Source organism: Antedon mediterranea, chromosome 4 (assembly GCF_964355755.1).
Source record: "Antedon mediterranea chromosome 4, ecAntMedi1.1, whole genome shotgun sequence".
NCBI classification, from domain to species: domain Eukaryota; kingdom Metazoa; phylum Echinodermata; class Crinoidea; order Comatulida; family Antedonidae; genus Antedon; species Antedon mediterranea.
In genome coordinates this window covers 27,079,375-27,101,780 of record NC_092673.1, presented here as the reverse complement: position 1 = coordinate 27,101,780, position 22,406 = coordinate 27,079,375, and the positions used below count along the sequence as shown (strand labels likewise).

Genomic DNA, 22,406 nt, shown 5'->3' with positions numbered 1-22,406 from the left:
CCACTGTTAAGGGACACCACTGTTAAGGGACACCCCTATTCAAGGGACACCACTGTTAAGGGACACCCCTATTCAAGGGACACCCCTGTTAAGGGACACCACTGTTAAGGGACACCACTGTTAAGGGACACCCCTATTTTATTCAAGGGACACATCTATTCAAGGAACACCCCTATTCAATAGGAAACCCCTATTCAAGGGACACCACTGTTAAGGGACACTTAGTTCTTGAAGGAGTCCCCTTAATAGGGGTTTTATTGTATTACCATAAAAAAATTCCCATTTAATGTGTTTCATTATCAAATTTCAAAGATTTCTATCAAAAGCTAAAATACAAGAAAATATAATTTATATACTTCAATCATAAATGTAATGTAAAACCTACAAAATAATTGATAATTAAACATAATTTAATTAATACTTTAAAAATTAATATAAATTTTAATATGATTTAAAACTTAAAGATGTATTGTCCCTTTGACTAATCCCAAAAAAATAAAAAATAAAAGATTTCGAAAAAAGGTGGGTCATTTTGAAGTATCATAATAGTTATTAACTATAACCAAAAATTTGTCGAAAAAAAAATCATTTAACTAAAATACAGACGTTTTTTTGTTTAAAAAATAACTTTGACTTCCAGTCAAAGTTTTCCATCAAAACATATCCCATAATGAAACGCGCTTGTTTCGCTACTCTGTATGCATATTTCATAAAACTTCTTTACGATCTGTGTGAAAATACCTTCTCAACTGTGACGAGTTGTAAATAATCCTAATTAGCATATGCAATATGCGTACTCGTGGTTTGAAATCTTTGTTTACTTTCGCTCGCGACAATTTTCCAGACGAAATGTTATCAAACTAATTTACCTGTTATTTACGTAAACTTGTTGTTTTGGCTCAAATTTTCGACTTAAAGTGAATAACTTTAATATTACTTTGATATGGCCAATTTAAATTTAGAATATTTTGACCATCATTTTTTTGTGTTTCAAGGGACAATACATCTTTAAATAAAAAATAAAAAACAATAATTAAGACAGCACTGCACACAACTAACTAAAGGAAAATAATTCATTCAGTAACAGTCTGGTTTACAAGGATAAGCACCCAGAGTGGCATTGTAGCTTGGTGGTATCTTTCTCAGGGTCCTGGGTCTAAATCCTTGGACAAGACCACTACAACAAAGACTTGTTTAAGACTTTGTTTATGACTTTGATTATGTAGAGCATTTTGTGTATATATTTGTCAGGATTGGCACCTTTTATAAGGACATTGAATGAATTCACTTTTGTATTATCCTTGGCGATATATAAATTAAAAACAAAACAGGGTTGTTTTTTTTTTGGATGGAAAAAAAATCTGTACAGTAAAACCGCTCTTTTGAGACACCCCAATTAAGGGACACTTTCCTTTGAAAGAAATCAGGGGATATATGCTTCAACACCAAGGCCAATCCCAATTCAAGAACACTTCTATTAAAGGAAACTTTGTTGGGTCCTGAAGGTGTCCCCTTAATAGAGGTTCAACAGAATTCTTTAAATTTGGACCACAATGTAACAATTCACATTATAAAGATAAAGAATAATACAATTTTATGCATAAAGGTACATTCACACTGGATCCTTTTACAGAACAGGAGGCGCCTCATTTTTCGATTTTCTATTATTTAACAAAACAGGGTTTAGTATCTGCTCCATAAATAGAAAAAGTAAATAAACCATCCTTATAAGGGCAACCAAGTTCATGGGTAAGAAAACATTTTGTGTATAGCATACTTTTATCTGTATATCAGTTTTAGTTTATAAATGCAGTTGTAATAAGTTTATACAATTTTTATACAAACACTCTACTATACATTTTTTCTCCGCTCACATTTAAGATTTTTTAACTCTTTTATCTTTTTGTTAAAACGAGTATATTGAAAATATTAACACTCTTAATTTATTGATTAGTGTATAACTATAATCAATTTTTATAGGAGTTTGTAATGTAATCAAAGTATTAGTGCAATTTAAATTAGTATTTTACTTTTGAAGTTATTATATATCGTATAATTTTTTTAATCGTTTAGCTAAAATATTATTTTCAATTTATTTGTTTAAAAATGAAAGCACTCCTATCCTATCACTAATACAATACATATTAAAATACATTGATAAAATATACAATGAAATGTAAACGAAGCAGTCTAATGTTATTTATATAGTAAAGATGATATAAACTGTATAATAAACGCTTGAGATTTCACTGTAATTATTGTATTCAACTCTCTCTCTCCCTCCCAGTATTAGCTTTGCTAGGGATACACTGTATCTGGCTGCTGCTAAAGGTATGGTGGTGTATTAATATCATACAGCCAGAAGGTTTAATACAGCTTCATAGCCGAGCCACATTGTAACGAATTTGCAACTTTATCTGGAGAGTTTTTGACTGTTAAATTTAAATAAACTATGACTGAAATTGACAGGCTGTCCTCTTTTGAGGAATCTTCAGTTTAAAGAATACTGTATAACTTTATAAAATACAATTCATATTGACTGGCTGTAGAGTGATAACAATATTTTTGTATTCAAACATTTTTTTCTCTCATATCTATCTTCTCTTGAGCAGTCAATAAACTGTAACACACAATAATTGGCAACACAATGATTATATAAACAAATTTGGTCATCAGTGAGTTTTCACTTCAATATTCACAAAAACAAAACATTTAAATGTTTTGATTTCAAAACACACAAACACAAAAATATGCGTCGAGTTATTCACAATTTATAACAAATTACAAAGTGTACAAACTAGTAAACTAGATGGGAGAACAGCCAAGAGGTAACCAGAGGGGTTAAACAGAGGGATAACCAGGAGAGGTTAATCAGAGGGGGGTAAGCAGAGGGGATTAACCAGAGGTTAACCAGAGGGGTTTACCAGAAGGGATAACCAGGAGAGGTTAATCAGAGGGGGTTAACCAGAGGAGTTAACCAGAAGGGCTTACCAGAAGGGATAACCAGGAGAGGTTAATCAGAGGGGGTTAACCAGAGGGGTTAACCAGAGGAGATAACCAGAGGGGTTAACCAGAGAGGATAAACCGAGTAAGATAAGGGATATTAAGAAGAGTGGTAAAGTGGAGGAGCTTTAAATAGTAATGCTTAAAATAAGAGGAGGATATTCTGGTGGGGTAATTGTGTGGGAAAACTCTTATGGTATTTAAACTGCAAAGAGTGGTGAAAAGAGCGAATAAAACAGAGGTAGGTTATGATAGGGAACACTGTTTGTAGACTGGCAAACATTTTGATAAATTGTGAACAACCCCTACATTATCAATATTTATTTTAATCTGTTGTTTCTGTAATCGTCCATATTCAGGTTCTTGCGTTTTTTACCAACCAACAGCGAGCGACTGGTAAGCGTGCCCTGCACTTTGGACAGTTCCTTATTTGGCAATGGTATCCTCACACGATCTGAAAAGCGATCTTCAAATATCTGTTAAAAAAATAAAAAAACAGAAAAATAATGATTTTGTCTATAAAAAAATACAAAATAACAGATTTAACAAGAATTTTGGCCTGAAAAAAAATGTCATGCGATATCTTCAACATGATAAGTAAAGCTAAAATATTGTTGAAATAAATAAATAAATACTGTACAAAATATAGGCATCAGTACAGCTATCATAGTAAGTTTAACATTGTGTTAATGGTAGCCATTGTACAACCGGCATAATATATTAAAAACACAATCCAAATATAAACATACCATTTTCAACATAATAATAAATTGAAAATATTTTTTTGCTACAGTATTTACATTATATTGACTAATAATGTCATAAATGCTGATCAAAAATGAAAATCAAAGAGTTTTATGAAGACATTTTACAATATTAGCATACAAATTAAAACAAAACCACACCTAAATATAAATTAAAATTCACTTTGACACACCTTTCGGTTGACAAATGTCAGATGGATTTTCAAGACGTTAAATAATTTGTGTCTTATTTGACAGTAGATATGTATTAGCACTTTGATGCTGATACGCCATTGGTCAACGAACGTGTGAAATGATACCGGATGGATTGGAACGAGCGTTAAAGTTCGTTCCGCGAAGTGTTACACGGTGGTTGAGGTCATTAAGGAAATCAGTAATTATGAACAAATATTTCAGTGTAAACAAATTACCAGAAATTAATATGGAAAGGAAGGAAAAATATGACGTATTTATGATAAACAAAGAAATGAAAGGATGCAATAAATGCTACAAATTGACCACTGTTTACAAAGAAGGAAATTATAAAATATGTGTTATTTTATTGTGGTATGTACAGTAGAGAAAGGACATGGAAAATAACAGGATCAACTAAACCCAAATATAATGTACAGTACATTTTAATACCGTAAATATTTTTAGTTTAATTCAATAAACCTATATTCATTTCTTCATATATATTGTAAATATAATTATTATTATTATTATTATATTACATTATACCGTACCGTAAATAAGTCTAGTGTAATTTTAATGGTTTATAAAGGGACATTTAACAGTACTAAATGAAAATGTATTTATTCATCATATTACATTTTTTTGCACAGTATGTTTTTAAATAAAACTTTAAAACATTAAACAGTTTTATTTTTATAGGTGATTTAATTTTAAATTTAAATTCAATTAATTTTATTTTTCAATTTAGCATAAATACTGCAAATATATTATTGTATTGAAGGTCATGAGGAATTATATTAAATAATACTATAGAAAATATTGAAATTTTATATTTTTTATTAATAATACCATTATTAATTTATATTATTTTATACAAATTATTTGCATAAATTGTCACCCATGATTAGTACACTTATTTGAGAAAAAAAAACTAGTTTGCTTTGAAACTATATGGTCCTGTACAGTATGAGTGTCTGTCCATCTATTGGTGTGGTGTTGTGCTAGACATATAATTAATGTTGGTCTACAGACCAAGTCATAATGAATGCAAATTGTAATGAACAAAATGCATTTTTGTGATGTGATATTTCTATATATCTATGTATAAATTATGTCAGGTATCCAAAGGTATGTCAATTGTACACACAAAACTATTTGAAAGCATTTAAATATGTAATTTGTCATTATAATAGTATTAAAGGTAAGCTGGTAAAGGTATTTATTATCAACCCTGAGCTCTGTCTACACTGTCAAACTTGTGACAACAAAATGTGATGTGCCCATATATGGACGATGATGGATGATGTCATAGCACTACCATATTTGGGCACATCACACCTTTTTTGTCAAACTAGTTTGATAGTGTAGACAGAGCTTTAGGCTTACCTGGAAAGTTAATTTAATAATTATATGTAATTATGTAGTTTTACAATGTTACATGCAATTTTGCTATGTTAATATTCTTTTATTATGTGCAGTGTGTTGTCACCTTTTAACATTATTCTGTCCTGTTTGCTGTTAGTGTTATGGTAATATAATTCTTTCTAATGTATTTTATATGAATTGTAAATATCCAATGTTAATATTTTTTTTTTAAATATACTGATTGCAATAAAGATTATTTGAAAGATGGGAAACTGAGGAAATTTAAATTAGGCCCTCTACGGACCCCCGAAAGCCAACAGTACAGCGCAACCCAGATAAGCACACCCGGAGATGACCCTTTACTCTTTTTGAATATTGTAGTATCAAGTTACTTAACGTGCACTGTATGTACACAGGACCAAAAGCTTTCAAGCGGGGTGGGTGGGATGTTATTTTATTCTTTGTTCTATATTTTTTGTATTGTACCGCTTGTTATTGGGGTTTTTGTACTGGGCCCTCTGAGAGAACAGTTTTTTATTTCTAAAGAGGTCACCCGGAACAAATAAATAAATAAAATAAACATCCCTTCCGAAGACGATTCATTTGGTAAAATGACTAGAATTATTATAATATTATCAACCTTTTTTGGACATCGTGGAAACTGTTCCGACAATCGAAATCATATGTTATTAAAGTAAAAAATGATACTGCAGTAGGATATTACTTACACTATCATCCCCGTGATAAATAAACCTGTACAGAATTCTTAGAGAGATGTAGGACAACATTCCACACCAATATAATTCATGTTAGTTTACATTAATGTCACATTGTTTTAGATTTTGAATTCATAACATACTCTAGTGGTGATCAGCAATAGTCATGAGCAATGTGCGGCGCACGTGATACTAATGAATATTAATGAGCCTACTTCGTGCTAATTTATTCATTATTATGGGTTTTTTAAAACTATAATGACCCAAATGTGCCATCAGCTAATTTATGTATTGCAATAGTTTTAAAACCATGGAGGCCCAGAAGAGCAATTTTTCACTACCGTTACTGTGTAGATAAGGTACAGTAGTTCGGTTGCCAAAAAGAGCCATTGTCGGCTACTGTCTCGTACTGTATTTTGGTATTCTGGAAATGTATGAGCAATCCTTCACTACCGTTTGTGTAGATCTATTTTGGTACAGTAGTTTGGTTGAAGGCCCAAAAGAGCCAATGTGTTGTCAGTGCTAAAGTGATTTATACTGTATGTTACTGTATTGTAGTTGTAAAAACTATGATGGCACAAATGAATTTGCCATTATGTTTATCCGAATGTTATCCCAAACAAGCTTTTCTTTGCATCACACAAATAAAATAACAGCTTTTTTACCACTACTACTTTGCTGGCCAGTCATGTTTAGATACCAATTTAATGCATGATCTATAAAAGCTTTTTACATTCACAACCTCCAGTTAGAAGACACATGAACTGTACAAGTGAACTTATATGATCATGGTACCAAAGCTTTTAGACAGAACATGTGAACAACAATATATTACGTGCTTTAATCGTTGCAAAGTCTGGACAATACTGCTATGTTTGAAGTCATCAAATAATATGGCCCATTGTTTCGCGGCCTTAAATTTTTGCGATTTTACAATTCCAAATTTTATTTCAAGATTTGATTTTCTTGTTCTATAATTTGGGGAACAAAAATTGTTGACCTCTTCAGTAATTCGGTGAATGTATTTTGCCCCTGATATGGAGATGTATAAAAAATTTATTTTTACCATTAAAAACACATTCCGAATAAGAGACTTTCATGAAAACCAGACATATTTGGCCGTCCCAAAGGTGTCCGGTATTGGGAGAGTTGCCTGTAGGCCTACTGTTATGTTTGAACCATGAAATAGGTCTTTTGTTGCAGTTCATGTATTTTGAACATTGTACACGCTGTTAAAATACAGCCATGATTTAACGATCAAACATGGAGTAATAGTCCATTCACAGTTCCCCATATATATTTGTTTAGCCCAGTTTTCACACCTTAAACAAATGTTTACAATGATGTCTACATTTACTTTATTAGGCAAACTAAACAGTATGGTAGTATGGTTGTATTCAGTCTATTCAACATTTGGCCTTAAGTTATATATAATTAAAGAAGTCTAGGGGAATAAATAGCCTCCTTCAAGCTAATAAAAACTGCCTATATTCAAGAAGGTATAAAAATAAGAGGAAAGTTATAAAAATATTAAATATTATTTTGATACCTCACTGCTAGACCCAACCAACAAGTTTACTGTTTCTATCAAATACAAATTTCAACAATTTAACAAATGGACAACTTTTCTTGTAAATCTAATCAAGTCTGTATTATAACATTATTATGCAGACATCATTTGATTTGATTGGAGGATTATGGGTCACATGATATTTAATAAATATTCCATTGATTGAAACCATGCAAAAGTACATTTTTAATTATATTACATGCGAGTGCAAATTTGTATTATGTGCCTTCATCCTACAGTATGTTTGTAATGTATAAAACAAAAAAATAAACAAATGTTTTAAATTTGGGTATTGAAACACATCATTTCATTCGCTGAAGATGAAATGTTCCATTTTTTAAAACATTCATATGTATACCATTGCACTGTTGAACATTCATATGTATACCATTGCACTGTTAAACATTCATGTACACCATTGCACTGTTAAACATTCATATGTGTACCATTGCACTGTTAAACATTCATATGTATATACCATTGCACTGTTAAACATTCATATGTATATACCATTGCACTGTTAAACATTCATATGTATACCATTGCACTGTTAAACATTCATATGTGTACCATTGCACTGTTAAACATTCATATGTGTACCATTGCACTGTTAAACATTCATATGTATACCATTGCACTGTTAAACATTCATATGTATACCATTGCACTGTTAAACATTCATATGTATACCATTGCACTGTTAAACATTCATATGAATACCATTGCACTGTTAAACATTCATATGTGTACCATTGCACTGTTAAACATTCATATGTGTACCATTGCACTGTTAAACATTCATATGTATACCATTGCACTGTTAAACATTCATATGTATACCATTGCACTGTTAAACATTCATATGTATACCATTGCACCGATAAACATTCATATGTGTACCATTGCACCGATAAACATTCAAATGTGTACCATTGCACTGATAAATGTTCATATGTATACCATTGCACCGATAAACATTCATATGTGTACCATTGCACTGATAAACATTCATATGTGTACCATTGCACCGATAAACATTCATATGTGTACCATTGCACCGATAAACATTCAAATGTGTAACATTGCACTGATAAACATTCAAATATGTACCATTGCACTGATAAACATTCAAATGTGTACCATTGCACTGATAAACATTCAAATATGTACCATTGCACTGATAAACATTCATATGTATACCATTACACTGATAAATATTCGAACATTCATGTGTACCATTGCACCGATAAATTTTTCTGACTGTCATGTAAGCAATTTGATCACTGAAAGTTGCACATGACAAATACATTTTTTTATACACCACTCAATCAGATTTTGTTTAAACTTGCGCAGCGTGTTTGGAACGATTCAAATTGCATTCTAAATGAAAATACTTTTACATCGCCCAATCTGATTTCTTAAAAGCAACGAAGTACGGTAGGGCAACATGCACTTACTGTTTATGGCTGATGAACAAAGTGCTACGTAATAGTAATACTCTCATTATGAGATCTTTGTAGACATGCTGGACTGAGATAACCTCACAAGTGATGCTTAACATGTATTTAACCCAAGATTTGAGGAGGTGATTCACCAGGTTGAAATGATTAGAGCTCTGTCTACACTATCAAACCAGTTTGACAAAATGACAAAAAAATTGTGATGTGGCCAAATATGGTAGTGATATGCCTAAATATGGTAGTGATATGACATCATCATGTCCATATACTGTATGAGCACATCAGTTTTTTTGTCACATAAAATCTGATAGTGTAGACAGAGCTAGCTTTACACATTGTAATATAATAAGACAATTTTCCTTTATATAAGGAATGTAGGTCATATTAATGAGTTTTATACTGCAGAATGTTTGTAGATAGTTTCTCTTTCCTAAATGGCTTTGACGATATTCTACAAGGTAATGAGTTTTGGAATGAATCAAGGCAATCAAACAACAGAATACTGAGCTCCGAAGATCAAAGCGTTTATCTGTGGCTGCAACAAGATCAGTTCCATGCTCCCCTTATCTAACAGACACCGCGCGTTACAAAGAATATGTACATAGTACAGTACTGTTGGTATTGGTTGTAGCCAGACATAAGATCAAAGTATTGTTAAGAGTTCCTATCTTGGCAAGGTGAGCTAAGTGTCCTGTTGTTGGATTGCCTTGATTGAATTTACAAAAAGACAGCTATTAATGATATTCATCATAATATTCCTTTTTTAACACTTTGACTGCCAAACACGAAGATCTTCGTTTTTGGAAACACCACGCTTGACTGCCAAACACGAAGATCTTCGTTTTTCGCGTTTTTTTACGAAATCCGGTAGATAGGTTAATTATTGGTATATACTATAAATATGAACACTTATATTCGGTCTGGACCATCAATATTTTACAATTTGAAAGTAACTAATCTGGTTACGAACGACTGTCCAAATGGTACCTGTCGAATTACAAAGGTTTTTGTGGATTGACATGTTTGTTTGTTATCTGAATAAAAAATAATGGAGTCATTTTCAATATGAAGTCTTTAATTTTATTATTGTATGTATACCCTAATTGTTTTGGTGTTTTACTGAAAGTGACTGAGTTTCACGCAACAAACTTGTTTTGAAATGGTATGGATATTATCATCAGTTTACTATCTAGGCTAGTAGTACTAGGCTAGCCTAGGCCTAGTCGTAAAACGGTTCCGGACCAACTTTAGGCCTGGTTAACTAGGTCTGGTGTCTTTACTATGTGGATTTTGGCGAAACATTGATGTAAGATTTATGATTTATAAAATGTAATAAATTTTTCGATAGTGATAACTTGTTTTTATAGGCCTGTCGGTGCCGTGTAAGTAACTTTTTTGTTGTTTGTTGATCTCACCGGGCGATATTTTCATATTGTGATGTCTTGCACAAAATCGCGAATATCTCGACTTTCTTGCGCGGAACTACGAAAAACTCAAAAAGTGGGTTACTTTCATTTTACTATTACGATTTACATATTGCGATTTACATATTGCGATTTAAAAATCGTTCTTGGTACCATTGTAAAGCTAAATCTTTATGATTATTTTAGTCTAAATTACATATAAATCAGATCACATACATGGTTTCAATCAGCTTTAATAAAAACATCGAATTGAGCTAAAAACCCTGACGGGAACTGGAAAAACCTCTGGCAGTCAAAGTGTTAATGTGCAGAATCAGCTTTTTTGATTGTCATTGCACATTAGTTGGTTACATTGTAATGATTTTAATCTTAATGTACAGATTTTAATCTTAATGTAATGATTTTAATCTTAATGTACAGATTTTAATCTTAATGTACAGATTTTAATCTTAATGTACAGATTTTAATCTTAATGTACAGATTTTAATCTTAATGTACAGATTTTAATCTTAATGTACAGATTTTAATCTTAAAGATGTATTGTCCCTTGAAACACAAAAAAATGAAGGTCAAAATGTTCTAAATTTAAAGTGGCCATATCAAAGTAATATTAAAGTTATCCACTTTAGGGTAGAAAATTTGAGTCAAAAACAACAAGTTTACGTAATTAACAGGTAAATTAGTTAGATTACATTTCATCTGGAAAATCGTCACGAGCGAAAGTAAACAAAGATTTCAAACCATGAGTACGCATTATGCATATGCTAAATTAGGATTGTTTACAACTCGTCACGGTTAAGAAGGTATTTTCACACAGATCACGAGGAAGTTTTATGATTATGCATACATAGTAGCCAAACAAGTGCGTTTCATTATGGGATATGTTTTGATTGAAAACTTTGACTGGAAGTCAAAGTTATTTTTTTAACAAAAAAACGTCTGTATTTCAGTTAAATTATTTTTTTTTTCAAACATTTTTTGGTGATAGTTAATAACTATTATGATACTTTAAAATGACCCACCTTTTTTCGAAATCTTTTATTTTTTATTTTTTTGGAATTAGTCAAAGGGACAATACAGATTTTATACTTAACTTGTTCTGAATAATTTATATTTTATATGTTTGTATTCTTATGTTTTGTCGAGGGACTTTCAATGATCAGTTCCTTTACTGGATCTGGATAGGCTATCCTCATTAAAGTGGCAATAAACAAAATAAATGTGACTTCAAATTTTGTACTCCATATATGTTTCACTTTCAACATTTCTTTACATTTTTCCTTTTTAATTTATTTTTTTCTAATTTTATGTCCAAAGACGGATGATGTTGTCAGGAAAGAACATATACCATAAATTATTTCTGAATTTATTAATTCTGAAACTGTGGTTGTGACCTCTGGCGACTAAGGAGGATCAAAACCAATACAAATTCCATTAGCAAATCAGAAGCCACTCATCAACAAACCAACATTTTTACCCTGGTAATCAACCAAATAGTTTTGTCAAACCTTCGTTTGCACCTACTTTAAATATTGGATAGTACAACATTAAATATATCGGAGTAATGATCAGCCAAGCGTATCCAATATAAACACTACATGATGGTACTAGCTACCTGCAAACATAGTTGAGCAGGTTATTGTCTAAGTGGGTCAGCATAAAATGACAGAGCATTTGAATTAAAATTGCACATATCATCCACAAAATCGTTAATGATGAAAATAATTGAGAAACATTTTTAATTGCATGTTAAGAACGTGCTTGTCAATGAGCCCATAAATTATGTATTTCAGTCAGGCTTTTTTTGTATTGCTATACTTATATATTGCTGAGTACAATAGTGTGAACAAAATTGCATACATAAAAAGACACTATATTGAATATTGATCAAATATTGAAAATATGATGCTGTTTTGCTGATGATTTTCTACAGATCTTGAAGTTGACGACAATCAACAAAAACTTGAAAAATGAGGATATTTTGTGATCGTGAGGCAGATAACAAAACATGAAGAAAAGAATGACAACAATGATGATGACCATTGAGAAGAATCGAAAATGACCATCAGATAAAATGAGAACAATTTGTGAAGACAGATGACACTGAAAATGACCAGAATGATACTGGTAACCATTAAGAAGGATGAAAATGACCATCAGATGAAAATTAGGACAATAAATATATTTATATAGTGATCAGGATGTAAATAATAATAATAATAAGGACCAGTATGCTGTACCAATATTCATGAATTTTATCTGGTAGAAAAAAAAATTAACATTCTCCACTTTATATTTATTGGACCACAGAGAGAACGAAAAACTAATATGAGTTTAATCCAGACACACTAAGAACACAATTACCAGAAATATGACTACCGTAGCAAATTTCTATAAATAGATTTATGAAAATCCTGACAGCGCCTAATGGGCATCCTATAATGCTTTGCATTCAATATAAACAATCACATGATTTGTGTATAAAATGAACAGTAATTCATTATGTGTACCAACCAGTGGAGTGAGTTTAAATGTATCTAAATTAAAGGAAATTTATTCTACTGACTGTTACTGCAGTATTCTTGACTTTGTATAATCATGTTATGCAATTTTTTAGTAAGTTTATTTTGGCCAATCGTTTACTGTAGTGAATGTCTCATGGACTTGAAGCAAACTTATCATACTACAGTAACACATTTACTGCAGTAAAATAATTATGAAATGATCCCTAAAGAGATTTCATCAAAAATAGCATTATGTAAAATACACATTTTGAAAAATACACACTATATGATAAACAACGGAGACAAGAAATCCAGTAGTACGATTATAATTAAGGAGAGTTCACATGAAGAACAAAGGATTTAGATGTTAATAGCTCTTGCCTTTACAGCACACTCTATAATTACGCATTACGCTCTGTTGACTCCTAGATTTTTTCATTGAGGATAGTACACACCAAAGCACACTAATGGTACAGTTCTATGTGAACCAATTTTAACAATAATAATAAGAAAGCTAATTTAAATTATAGCAATGTGATTCACTGCATTTCCAAACTGATCTGGTTTTTTAATTTTTTTTTGACTGTAGATATTTATTATAATGTTTTTTATATAAATTATACTTTTATTTTTTAAGAATTGTAAATGAAATGTTTTTTATATTTTTGTATGTACTACAGTACTTGTAATTAATTGATAACTGTAATTTAGCCATTGTCTACGGAGGTTACAATGGTATTGTGTTCAAATAATGTAAGCACTGACTGAGTAATTAGTATCATACAGGGTATAATAATAACAGTTCATTCTTATATAGCGCATTATAAGCAAGCTCTCAATGCGCTGAACATTATTACCCCAGTTATTTTTTGGATCAAACACATATGGAAGCATACTCCCATAATGCAGCTAGTAATCAGCGCAAAGTTGTGTCTTGATCTACCCATTTATACACCTGGGTGGAGAGAGGAAAACGTAAGTAAAGTATTTGCCAAAGGATACAAGCAATGCAGCGAGAGTTGGATTCGAACCTCGATCTCACGTAGTAGTCGAACGTCCAACACACTGCGCCACACGCCCTCACATGTGCACAATTACATTCAGTACATTACAGCACAAATGTATACAAATAATAACATTCTAACATTTAGGACAAAATTTAATTTTATACAAACCTTATTTTTTTGGTAGTTTATTTAATTTATCTATAAATTTGTTAAACTGTTTAAAAATAAAATGCTATTGGAATAATACATTTTTTATTTAAAATTTTTTTCAAAACAAAGCATAGGCTTAGAATATAAAATAATGAACAAATTAATAGCATATTTGTCACAATACAAACATGTCTATTAAATCTAATCTTATTTTAATAAATCTATAAATATAGAAACTTATTAATCAAGAATTTGTAGTACTGTATGTTCTCTTATTGATAATACACAAATAGGGTTTTGATAATTTACTCAATAAAACCCATTATCTACCGTGTCTAATGATGTGCTTGAATTTATAGGTAATGACCCAGTGAACAATGAATACATTAGCATACATTAGCATAATTGTGTATATACTGCTTGATAGTGCTGTAAATGCACGACAATGATATGACTGCATACAGCAGTTACATATACAAAATACAAACTACAGTATAGATTAACCACCAGATTAGAGATGGACCAAATGAATCTGTTTACTATAAACAAGTACGGATGGGACTATAAATCCGTAGGTACATATCTGGCTCATGTTAATTTAAAGAACTCTACTCAGTACATCTTTCGAGACGAGTAGGGGTTACCCCGGTGTACTACCTGTAAGTACAGTACACACAGCTACTGTAGCACAATGACTGAACCATAACTGGGTCCTCTGGGAGAACAGCTTTGACTGAAGAGGTCACCCAGTATAAAGAATAATTAATAATATGAATTATCATAGGTGTTTAGCACCTGTTTGATCTTTCTCTGACTTTTATATAATATTTGTTTTGCCTTATTCTTTATGGCAGAAATTGAATAAATAAATAAAAAATAAATAATCTGAATTGCTAAAACATATTGTATACAAGGCATATGCCTTGCGATGGGTTATTTATACACAAATCAGTACAGTATAACAGGTTTGGTAATATTAAAAGAATGACTCTGATAATACTGGTTATTTTGGTAAGTTTAATGAACGATGTATTTTAGATAATCCGATGAGTACAGATTGAGGTTTGATTCAGCAATGGAGTACTACACTACATGTAGTCAACTTAGGGCTAGCAAGTGTCATCAAGTGTTCCTTGTTGGCTAGTATACAAATAATGAATGTTTATGAGTGCAATGGTACAAATAATGGCACGAGGTGAATGATGAAAGGTTATATCAACGAGGCAAAGCCGAGTTGATATAACCTTTCATCATTCACCAAGTGCCATTATTTGTACCATTACACGAATACAAAACATTCATTATTTGTTTTATATAACATCTAAATAACAAACAAAAATGTTTCAAAAAGTACTATTTAACGATCGTTGAATAGTGCGTACTATTGCACGCCATGTGACCCACATTCGTCCAATCAAATGACAGGAATTTATATAGGTGTTATATAATAAGAAATAACCACTAGACTCATGTGCATGATTTGTTCATATTTTACTTTGTACTGTAAGTGTAACTGGTAGCCTGAAATCATTAGGCTAGTAAAACCTGATATAATACTATAAATAATTATAAAATAAAATAATAATACTGGAAAAATTGACAGATAACTGATTAGTGAACCACTGCGAACAATAATGAATGTCCAGGCTAGAAGAATACAAAGATAGTATAATTATTACTAATTACTATAAAAAAAAATAAATATTTGTATTTATTTTGTTTCATTTTAAATTATTATTTGGATGCAACTTTATCATCAAAGTGTGCCAGTGCCACTGTTGTAAAAGTTAAGTTTCCAATAAATTATTATTAATTATAGTAAGCTTCATGTGTTTTTACTATTTTCATTCACATTTGTTTGTATACAGTACCATTTTCTGCTGCCAAAATCCTTCAAATTGTTGTTGTCACCAGGCAGAAAAAAATACTTTTAACTGATTACCTATGAGGAGACATAGGTTGAAGCTAAAAACAATCAGAACGTGAACCTTACTACGTTCAATTGAGAGATTGTCTCCAGCTTTCAAATTACCAATTTATTTTGATAGCTTAAATAGATCTTAAAGTGATGAAGCAATTCCTTGAGAATCAAGTGAGCGCCAGTGAGAACGTTGGTTGTATTCGTAGGTGAGCGTTATTGATTCATTTTCCATTTTGCAGTAGGCTCGCAATAGAATAACAAAAAATTCAACAACAGTGGTGTGAAGGAGCATTTTGATATATGCTTGTACAGTAGATAACCACATTTTTCTACAAAATGACAAATAATGTATAACTTGATTTGACATTATTTTTTATTCTCAGAATTGATAAATTCTGAATATACTTAAAATATCAGAAACATTTATTTTTTATATTGCGATACTCATCTACATATATGTCAAGAAAAATTCATTTCTCGACAGCTGTGTAGTTGAGTGGCGCGTCTGAAAACAAAAGCTTCACATTATTTGTTTTAAAGAATGAAAGAATTTCACTCAGAAATGTCTGGTTTTTAGTATCAAAATTTGTAATCTGGACAATTAAAGGTTCAATTATATACCTTTATGTATCTAAAGCTCTGTTTACACTATCAAACTGGTTTGACAAAAAAGTGTGATGTGCCCAAATATGGTAGTGATATGACATCATCATCATCATAACATTTTTTCGTCACATAAAGTTTGATAGTGTAGACAAGGATTAACACAATAAATAATACCTGATTTCGGGATCAGAAACAAATGTGAATATTTACAAAAATGTACGTCAACAATTCGAGCAAAAATTTGAAGTTGAAGCATAAAAGAAGGTTGTAAAACACGGTTTTTCAGAGAACATAACACGGTTCGTTATTACAAAGTTCATTGAGCATTAATAACCGTCTAAGCCGTAAGCTTTGTTACAATAACAAATTGGCTATAAAGTGAGTTGTATATTCGGTTTGTTATCAAAGGTGATGAAGCATTCGTTTGTCAGTTCCTTTATGCATGTTTAATCGGGTATTAATATCATCACATATTATGCATAATTGATTGCTTGTACATGGCATCATCTATGATACGATGCAGGGATTACCCTATTGTACAACATGATAGGCTTTCAATTTTACAAAATTATCATACTTTAAAGATATATTGTGGTGAAAAAAATAATTTAACATTTTTTTGTTGATGCCATTTTGATGTAGCATAATAATTTTTCACTTTGATCAAAAATTATTTACCTGAAAAACTGTAATATATAAAAAAAATTGGCTGCCAGCCAATGGGTTTTTGAATTTAACCATTATTCTTGTCATTTTAAAGTGAAAACATTATTTGTTTATGCGTAAAAATACTTGTATACAGTAGTAAAGTGTACAAATGTAAAATATGGTATGTGATTAATAAAGGTGATGTATAAGCTACAAAAGAAAAAAAATGAATACTTATTCTATTTCTCTAATGGGTTCACGAAATGAGTACATGCATAGATTTCATGTGCTGTACAGATTTAATTAGTGATATCAAATATTATAATCTTATTTTGCAGCCACGCTGATTTGTCATTTAGATATCATGCCACAAAAACTGCTAGATTGTAAAACAGCTCAATTTTAGTTAGAAATAGAGTGTTATTGATTTTAATGTTCTTTATTATTTATTGTACAATATAATATTTTTTAGGTGACCTCTAATACAATATTTAGTCTGAGGTATCCTCCCATTGGCATTTAATAAAATAATGCGACCTGTTCAATTCAAGCTCCAAAATACGAGATTTTGAACAGGACAACATTGAGACACAAAAGCCCATGTGTAAATGAAGCCTTGTTAGTATGGTACACAAGTTATATTCATTAATTGGTGCTTACCTTGAAACTTTCTGGGAATTCATCTTCAGTACAGTGAATCAGAGTTCTGTTTACGTACAAACAGTTGCATGCGGCGTCATCTGGTAGCGTCACAGTCTCGTAGTCGTAGTTTGCTTTATCCACAATTTGCTAAAGTGAAAAAAGTCAATGAGAATCTATTTAAATCAAAAAGACTAAAGTTGATGATGATGTTGATGACAAAGTTGATGACGATGTTGATGATGACGTGGTTGTTGATGACGATACGTTGTTGATGACGATGTTGATGCCGATGACATTGTTGTTGATGACGACGATGTTTTTGTTGTTGATGTTGTTGACGAAGATGATGATGATGACAATATTGATAACAATGTTGATGTTGATGATGATGAAAATGATGTTGATGACAATGTTGATGATGATGGCGGCGATGTTGATGACAAGAAACTTGCGACTTACAACTGATGACCTTTTGTATTCATAACAGTTATCGCTTTGAACTTAGGAACTACTAAGAATAGAATGACGAGGCACGCTCCAACTTCCCCACATGCACACAATTGATTAAAATAACCTTGTTCCTGGATTGACGCAAACATTGATTTTATAAAGCAAAACTGATAAAAACAAAAATGACATTACCTTAAGTGCTTTCTTAGCTTCTTCACTCTGTCCAATTGCAATTATTCCTGGTCCGGCCATACTCATCAACGACTTGAGATGAATACAGCCAGATATCTGTATTGTTGCTACGTTATAATCTGGGAAGCAATTTGCTAATGCAAGCGCTCCGGCTTGATTTGTTCTTGGAGAAATACCTACAAAAAATTCTTTCCCTACAAGAAAACAAAATGACTTTAAATTGGTAAATTGTAAATCATGCCAATCATTAAATTCTACTACAAATAGAAAAGTGTAGTAATACAATATTGTGTGTATGTGGTGGGCAGTTTATTTACTCAAACTCGAATGAAATTACTTCGAGGAGGATGGAGCGTTTATTTCAGGGAGGCGTTCATTCAAAGCGGGGCACTTACTCGAATACGGTATGTACTAATGGTGTATTACTAACCGCAATTTCTTGTTATTAATTTTGTGCAAGAGAGGATGTAATAGTTTTTTGCTGAATGATGCCAATTCATGTCTTATTTATATGAGCATTATTTGCCAAGGTCATTTCATCCCAATTTCAATTCAATGACCTCATAGATACCTAGGCTTATTAGGAAGTAAGATTGACTAGCCTTAAGTGATTTCTATTAGATTTGTACACCAGGCTAGTAACTGAAAGCCCTACACACACTGGATGAAAATTTTTTTTAAAGACGTACCAGTAAATAACACATTACCACCCTCAATCATAGCTTCTTCATCTTTTATGTTGACGACATGTTGTCCGAGGTCATGTGATAGCACTCGCTTAATAACTTCAAGCTGTGAAGAAATTGATCAGTTATTGTTAAAACTGAACTGTAAATAAGGTGACCTACTTAGCACTTAGCATTTGCAGCAAGGCAAGTGTGTTAATATATGATAGTACAATTTAATTATAAAAATAGTACAAATATTATCTAACTTATTAAAGATGTATTGTCCCCCAAAAACATGAAAAATAAAGAATAAAATTAGAATTTAGATATTTTGATAGCTATTTTGCAGTTTTAATAAAGTTATCCATTTCTGTAAAAAAACAAACATTTGAAGCATTTTTTTTGCTTTAAATTACATTTTTTTTTCAGGTAAATAAATAAATTTTTTTAATTCAGTTTTTGGTCAAAGCGAATAAAATATGGTAGTGATACGACATCATCACATGTCCATATATGGGCACATCACATTTTGTTGTCACATAAAGTTTGATAGTGTAGACAAGGTAACGGGACGATTCGGCCCTGAGACGATTCGGCCCTGAGACTTAAATTTATCGGCTTTGATATGCATTTATAAGCATAAAATAAGATTTTTTCCCCAAACTTTATTTTCAGAGAGACTATGGGGTAGTACTACTAGGGATAAAGATGCAATAAAGCAAACATTTTGAAAACATTGTCAAAAATGATCATTTTTTAGTCACGCGAACGATGTAAACAAGGTACGCCCACTGTTGGCCGCTTGGCGAATGCACGAAATAAACAAGGTTTTTGAAGTAATAAATTGAATATAAAATTACGTTTTTTTAATAATTTATTATATATTATATCAAGATTGTCAATATCAATAAATACGGATTGTTAAACACCTTTAAAAACTGGATAAATACCAAAAAAATGAATATGAAGTGAGACGTTTCGGCACACAAAGTGGGACGTTTGGGCCCAAAAGTGGGCCGAATCGTCCCTCCAAAAGTGGGCCGAATAGTCTTGGGTCAAATCATCTCAGGGGCAAATCGTCACTGAATTTAGAATTAAAGGACATAATTTGGACATGGGTTGGCATGACTTTAAATGATAAAGTTACAGTACTAGAATCCTTTAAACAGGGAGTTGACTCCCTGCTTTAAAGATGTGTACTGTAGAATAGCTTGCCACACCTAACATTGTTGTACTTTACTATGTCCATTATTGATAAATCTAGGTGACCATATTGCAGTATGTGTTAGTTTCAGAGTGAGGGAAATGTGTTAATCCCATGTCAACTGTTGGAAATATTTGAGATTACCGTAATAACAACAAAAATCACACACCTTACTTACAGTAGCTGTTTCTTAGAAATTTCAACATGGAATCAAGTGTGGCTTTAATTGCTTAGCAGAGGAGTGGATTAAAAACATGAAGGGGAAAGGGGACGTCACAATGTAATTGTATTTATTATGGGAGAACAGACGATCTGGACCACGGACGATCGGGCCCACATTTTGCGGTCTTACCAGTTGGTCCCAATCGTCCAGTATTTTCAGAACCCAGTTGGTCCCGATCGTCTTAGCGTTGGGCCCGATAGTCTTTTGTGTTATATAAAATAATGTGCCACATTTCATTCCTTAGTGTCAACGTGCTTTTCTTGTGTAAATTAAGATTTTAATTAAAAGGTTAATTAGATTTTTCTGATTTTATCATCGTAATTTTCCCACTAATTAACACTAGCCTACTGGTTTTAAGAATTTTTTACACTCTCGATTTATGAATAAGTGTGATTAATTTTGATTGTTATTATTGTGTTGTATGTATTCCCGTATTTAATTTATTTTTGCTCTATACAGTGTGATAACTTGACTTCTCTCTTGCGACAAAACTAACAGTATGCGTGAAACCTGATTTGGTAATACATGTACATATTTTCATATTTTTGTGACTTCAAATCGAATAATTATTTTTTAAAATTTTACGAGAATGTTTTGGGCCTAATCGTCTTATTCATTAGGCCTGATCGTCTCTGGTCCCGATCGCCCCTGGTCCCGATCGTCTTTTACCCTTGATGGGCCCCGATCGTCTCACGATTTGGGCCCGATCGTCTCACAATTTGGGACCGATCATCTTGAAGTGGGCCTGATCGTCTGATAACCTTATTTATTAATGTAATGTATGTTATAAAAGGGGAATCCCTGGACTCCTCGGCATGACTCATGCAGCAGTTTGAAGGCTGTCGCATGGGGGTTACTGTACTCAATACTTTATTTTTTATTATTTTGGGTGTACCGGCCGCCAAAATGACTGGCGGCCGAAATGCACTCTGACCGAGCCTATCCTAGGCCCTAGTAGTAGTACCGCTAGGTCAGGCCTAGCCTAGCTAGCCTATAGGCTAGGCCTACTACACAGTAGTTAAATACAAAAATGTAATCACAATTTACCTCGCCCCTCCTGCTTGGAGACTTCGGATTGCAAATCAACGCAACACCATCATGTATTATGGCAATATCCTCTACAAAACAGCAATCTGGATATTCATCATCTGCTTCAAGTTCTAACAAGTTTATTTTCAATTTTCTTAGCGTCAGAATATATTTTTCATGTTCCCTTTTCGCTTGATCTAAATCCACTACAACCTGGTCGCTCTCCCGGACTGCGTCGTCTTTCAAAGAATCTGGAATCCTACAAACTACACCACTTTCGTACTCAAAATTGAAACTCTTTTGTGCCATATTATGTAATCAGACAGAAAAAGCAGGGTTACCTGTCTAAAATTCAACGAGCTTTACCTGACGATGTCAATTTCTTCACGCCACTTCACACTGAGTCGACTCTCTTCTCTCCGGCCGTCGTCAAGTTGATTGTTGGTGGCTAGGATCTTAGCCTGGCCGCTGCTGCCCGCGCCTCTTGTGGGTTTTTTTTGTGCCACTGTTTTTGCAATAGCGCCTCCAACGTTAAGTTCACACAGAAACTTTGAGTAAGGGACTGATATAACGTTAAAAAAGGTTTCCTTTTTTAGTGAAACAAGACAAGAGCGTCATGCGGAAGCACCCTTTTTTAAAAATAAAGTGATGCTACAGGACTTTTTTAGAATCTTATAAGATGAATT

At 32.2% G+C, this 22,406-nt stretch overlaps 1 protein-coding gene across 2 annotated transcripts; it reads right to left on the bottom strand.

The window, feature by feature from the left end:
* Positions 1 to 476: 476 nt before the first annotated feature.
* On the bottom strand, positions 477 to 22,168 carry LOC140047090 (N(G),N(G)-dimethylarginine dimethylaminohydrolase 1-like). Of its 2 annotated transcripts, none has more exons than XM_072091902.1 (5): positions 21,739 to 22,168; positions 19,286 to 19,388; positions 18,597 to 18,790; positions 17,973 to 18,101; positions 477 to 3,479 (listed from the first exon to the last, which is right to left on the bottom strand). In XM_072091902.1, exons 1-5 carry the CDS (start codon positions 22,027 to 22,029, stop codon positions 3,324 to 3,326), a joined length of 873 nt encoding a protein of 290 aa, XP_071948003.1. In that variant the 5' UTR covers positions 22,030 to 22,168; the 3' UTR covers positions 477 to 3,323. The 2 variants fall into 2 exon arrangements, with proteins under 2 accessions (XP_071948003.1, XP_071948004.1); XM_072091903.1 differs by lacking the exon at positions 477 to 3,479 and adding an exon at positions 15,153 to 16,387.
* Between the last annotated feature and the right edge of the window lie 238 nt (positions 22,169 to 22,406).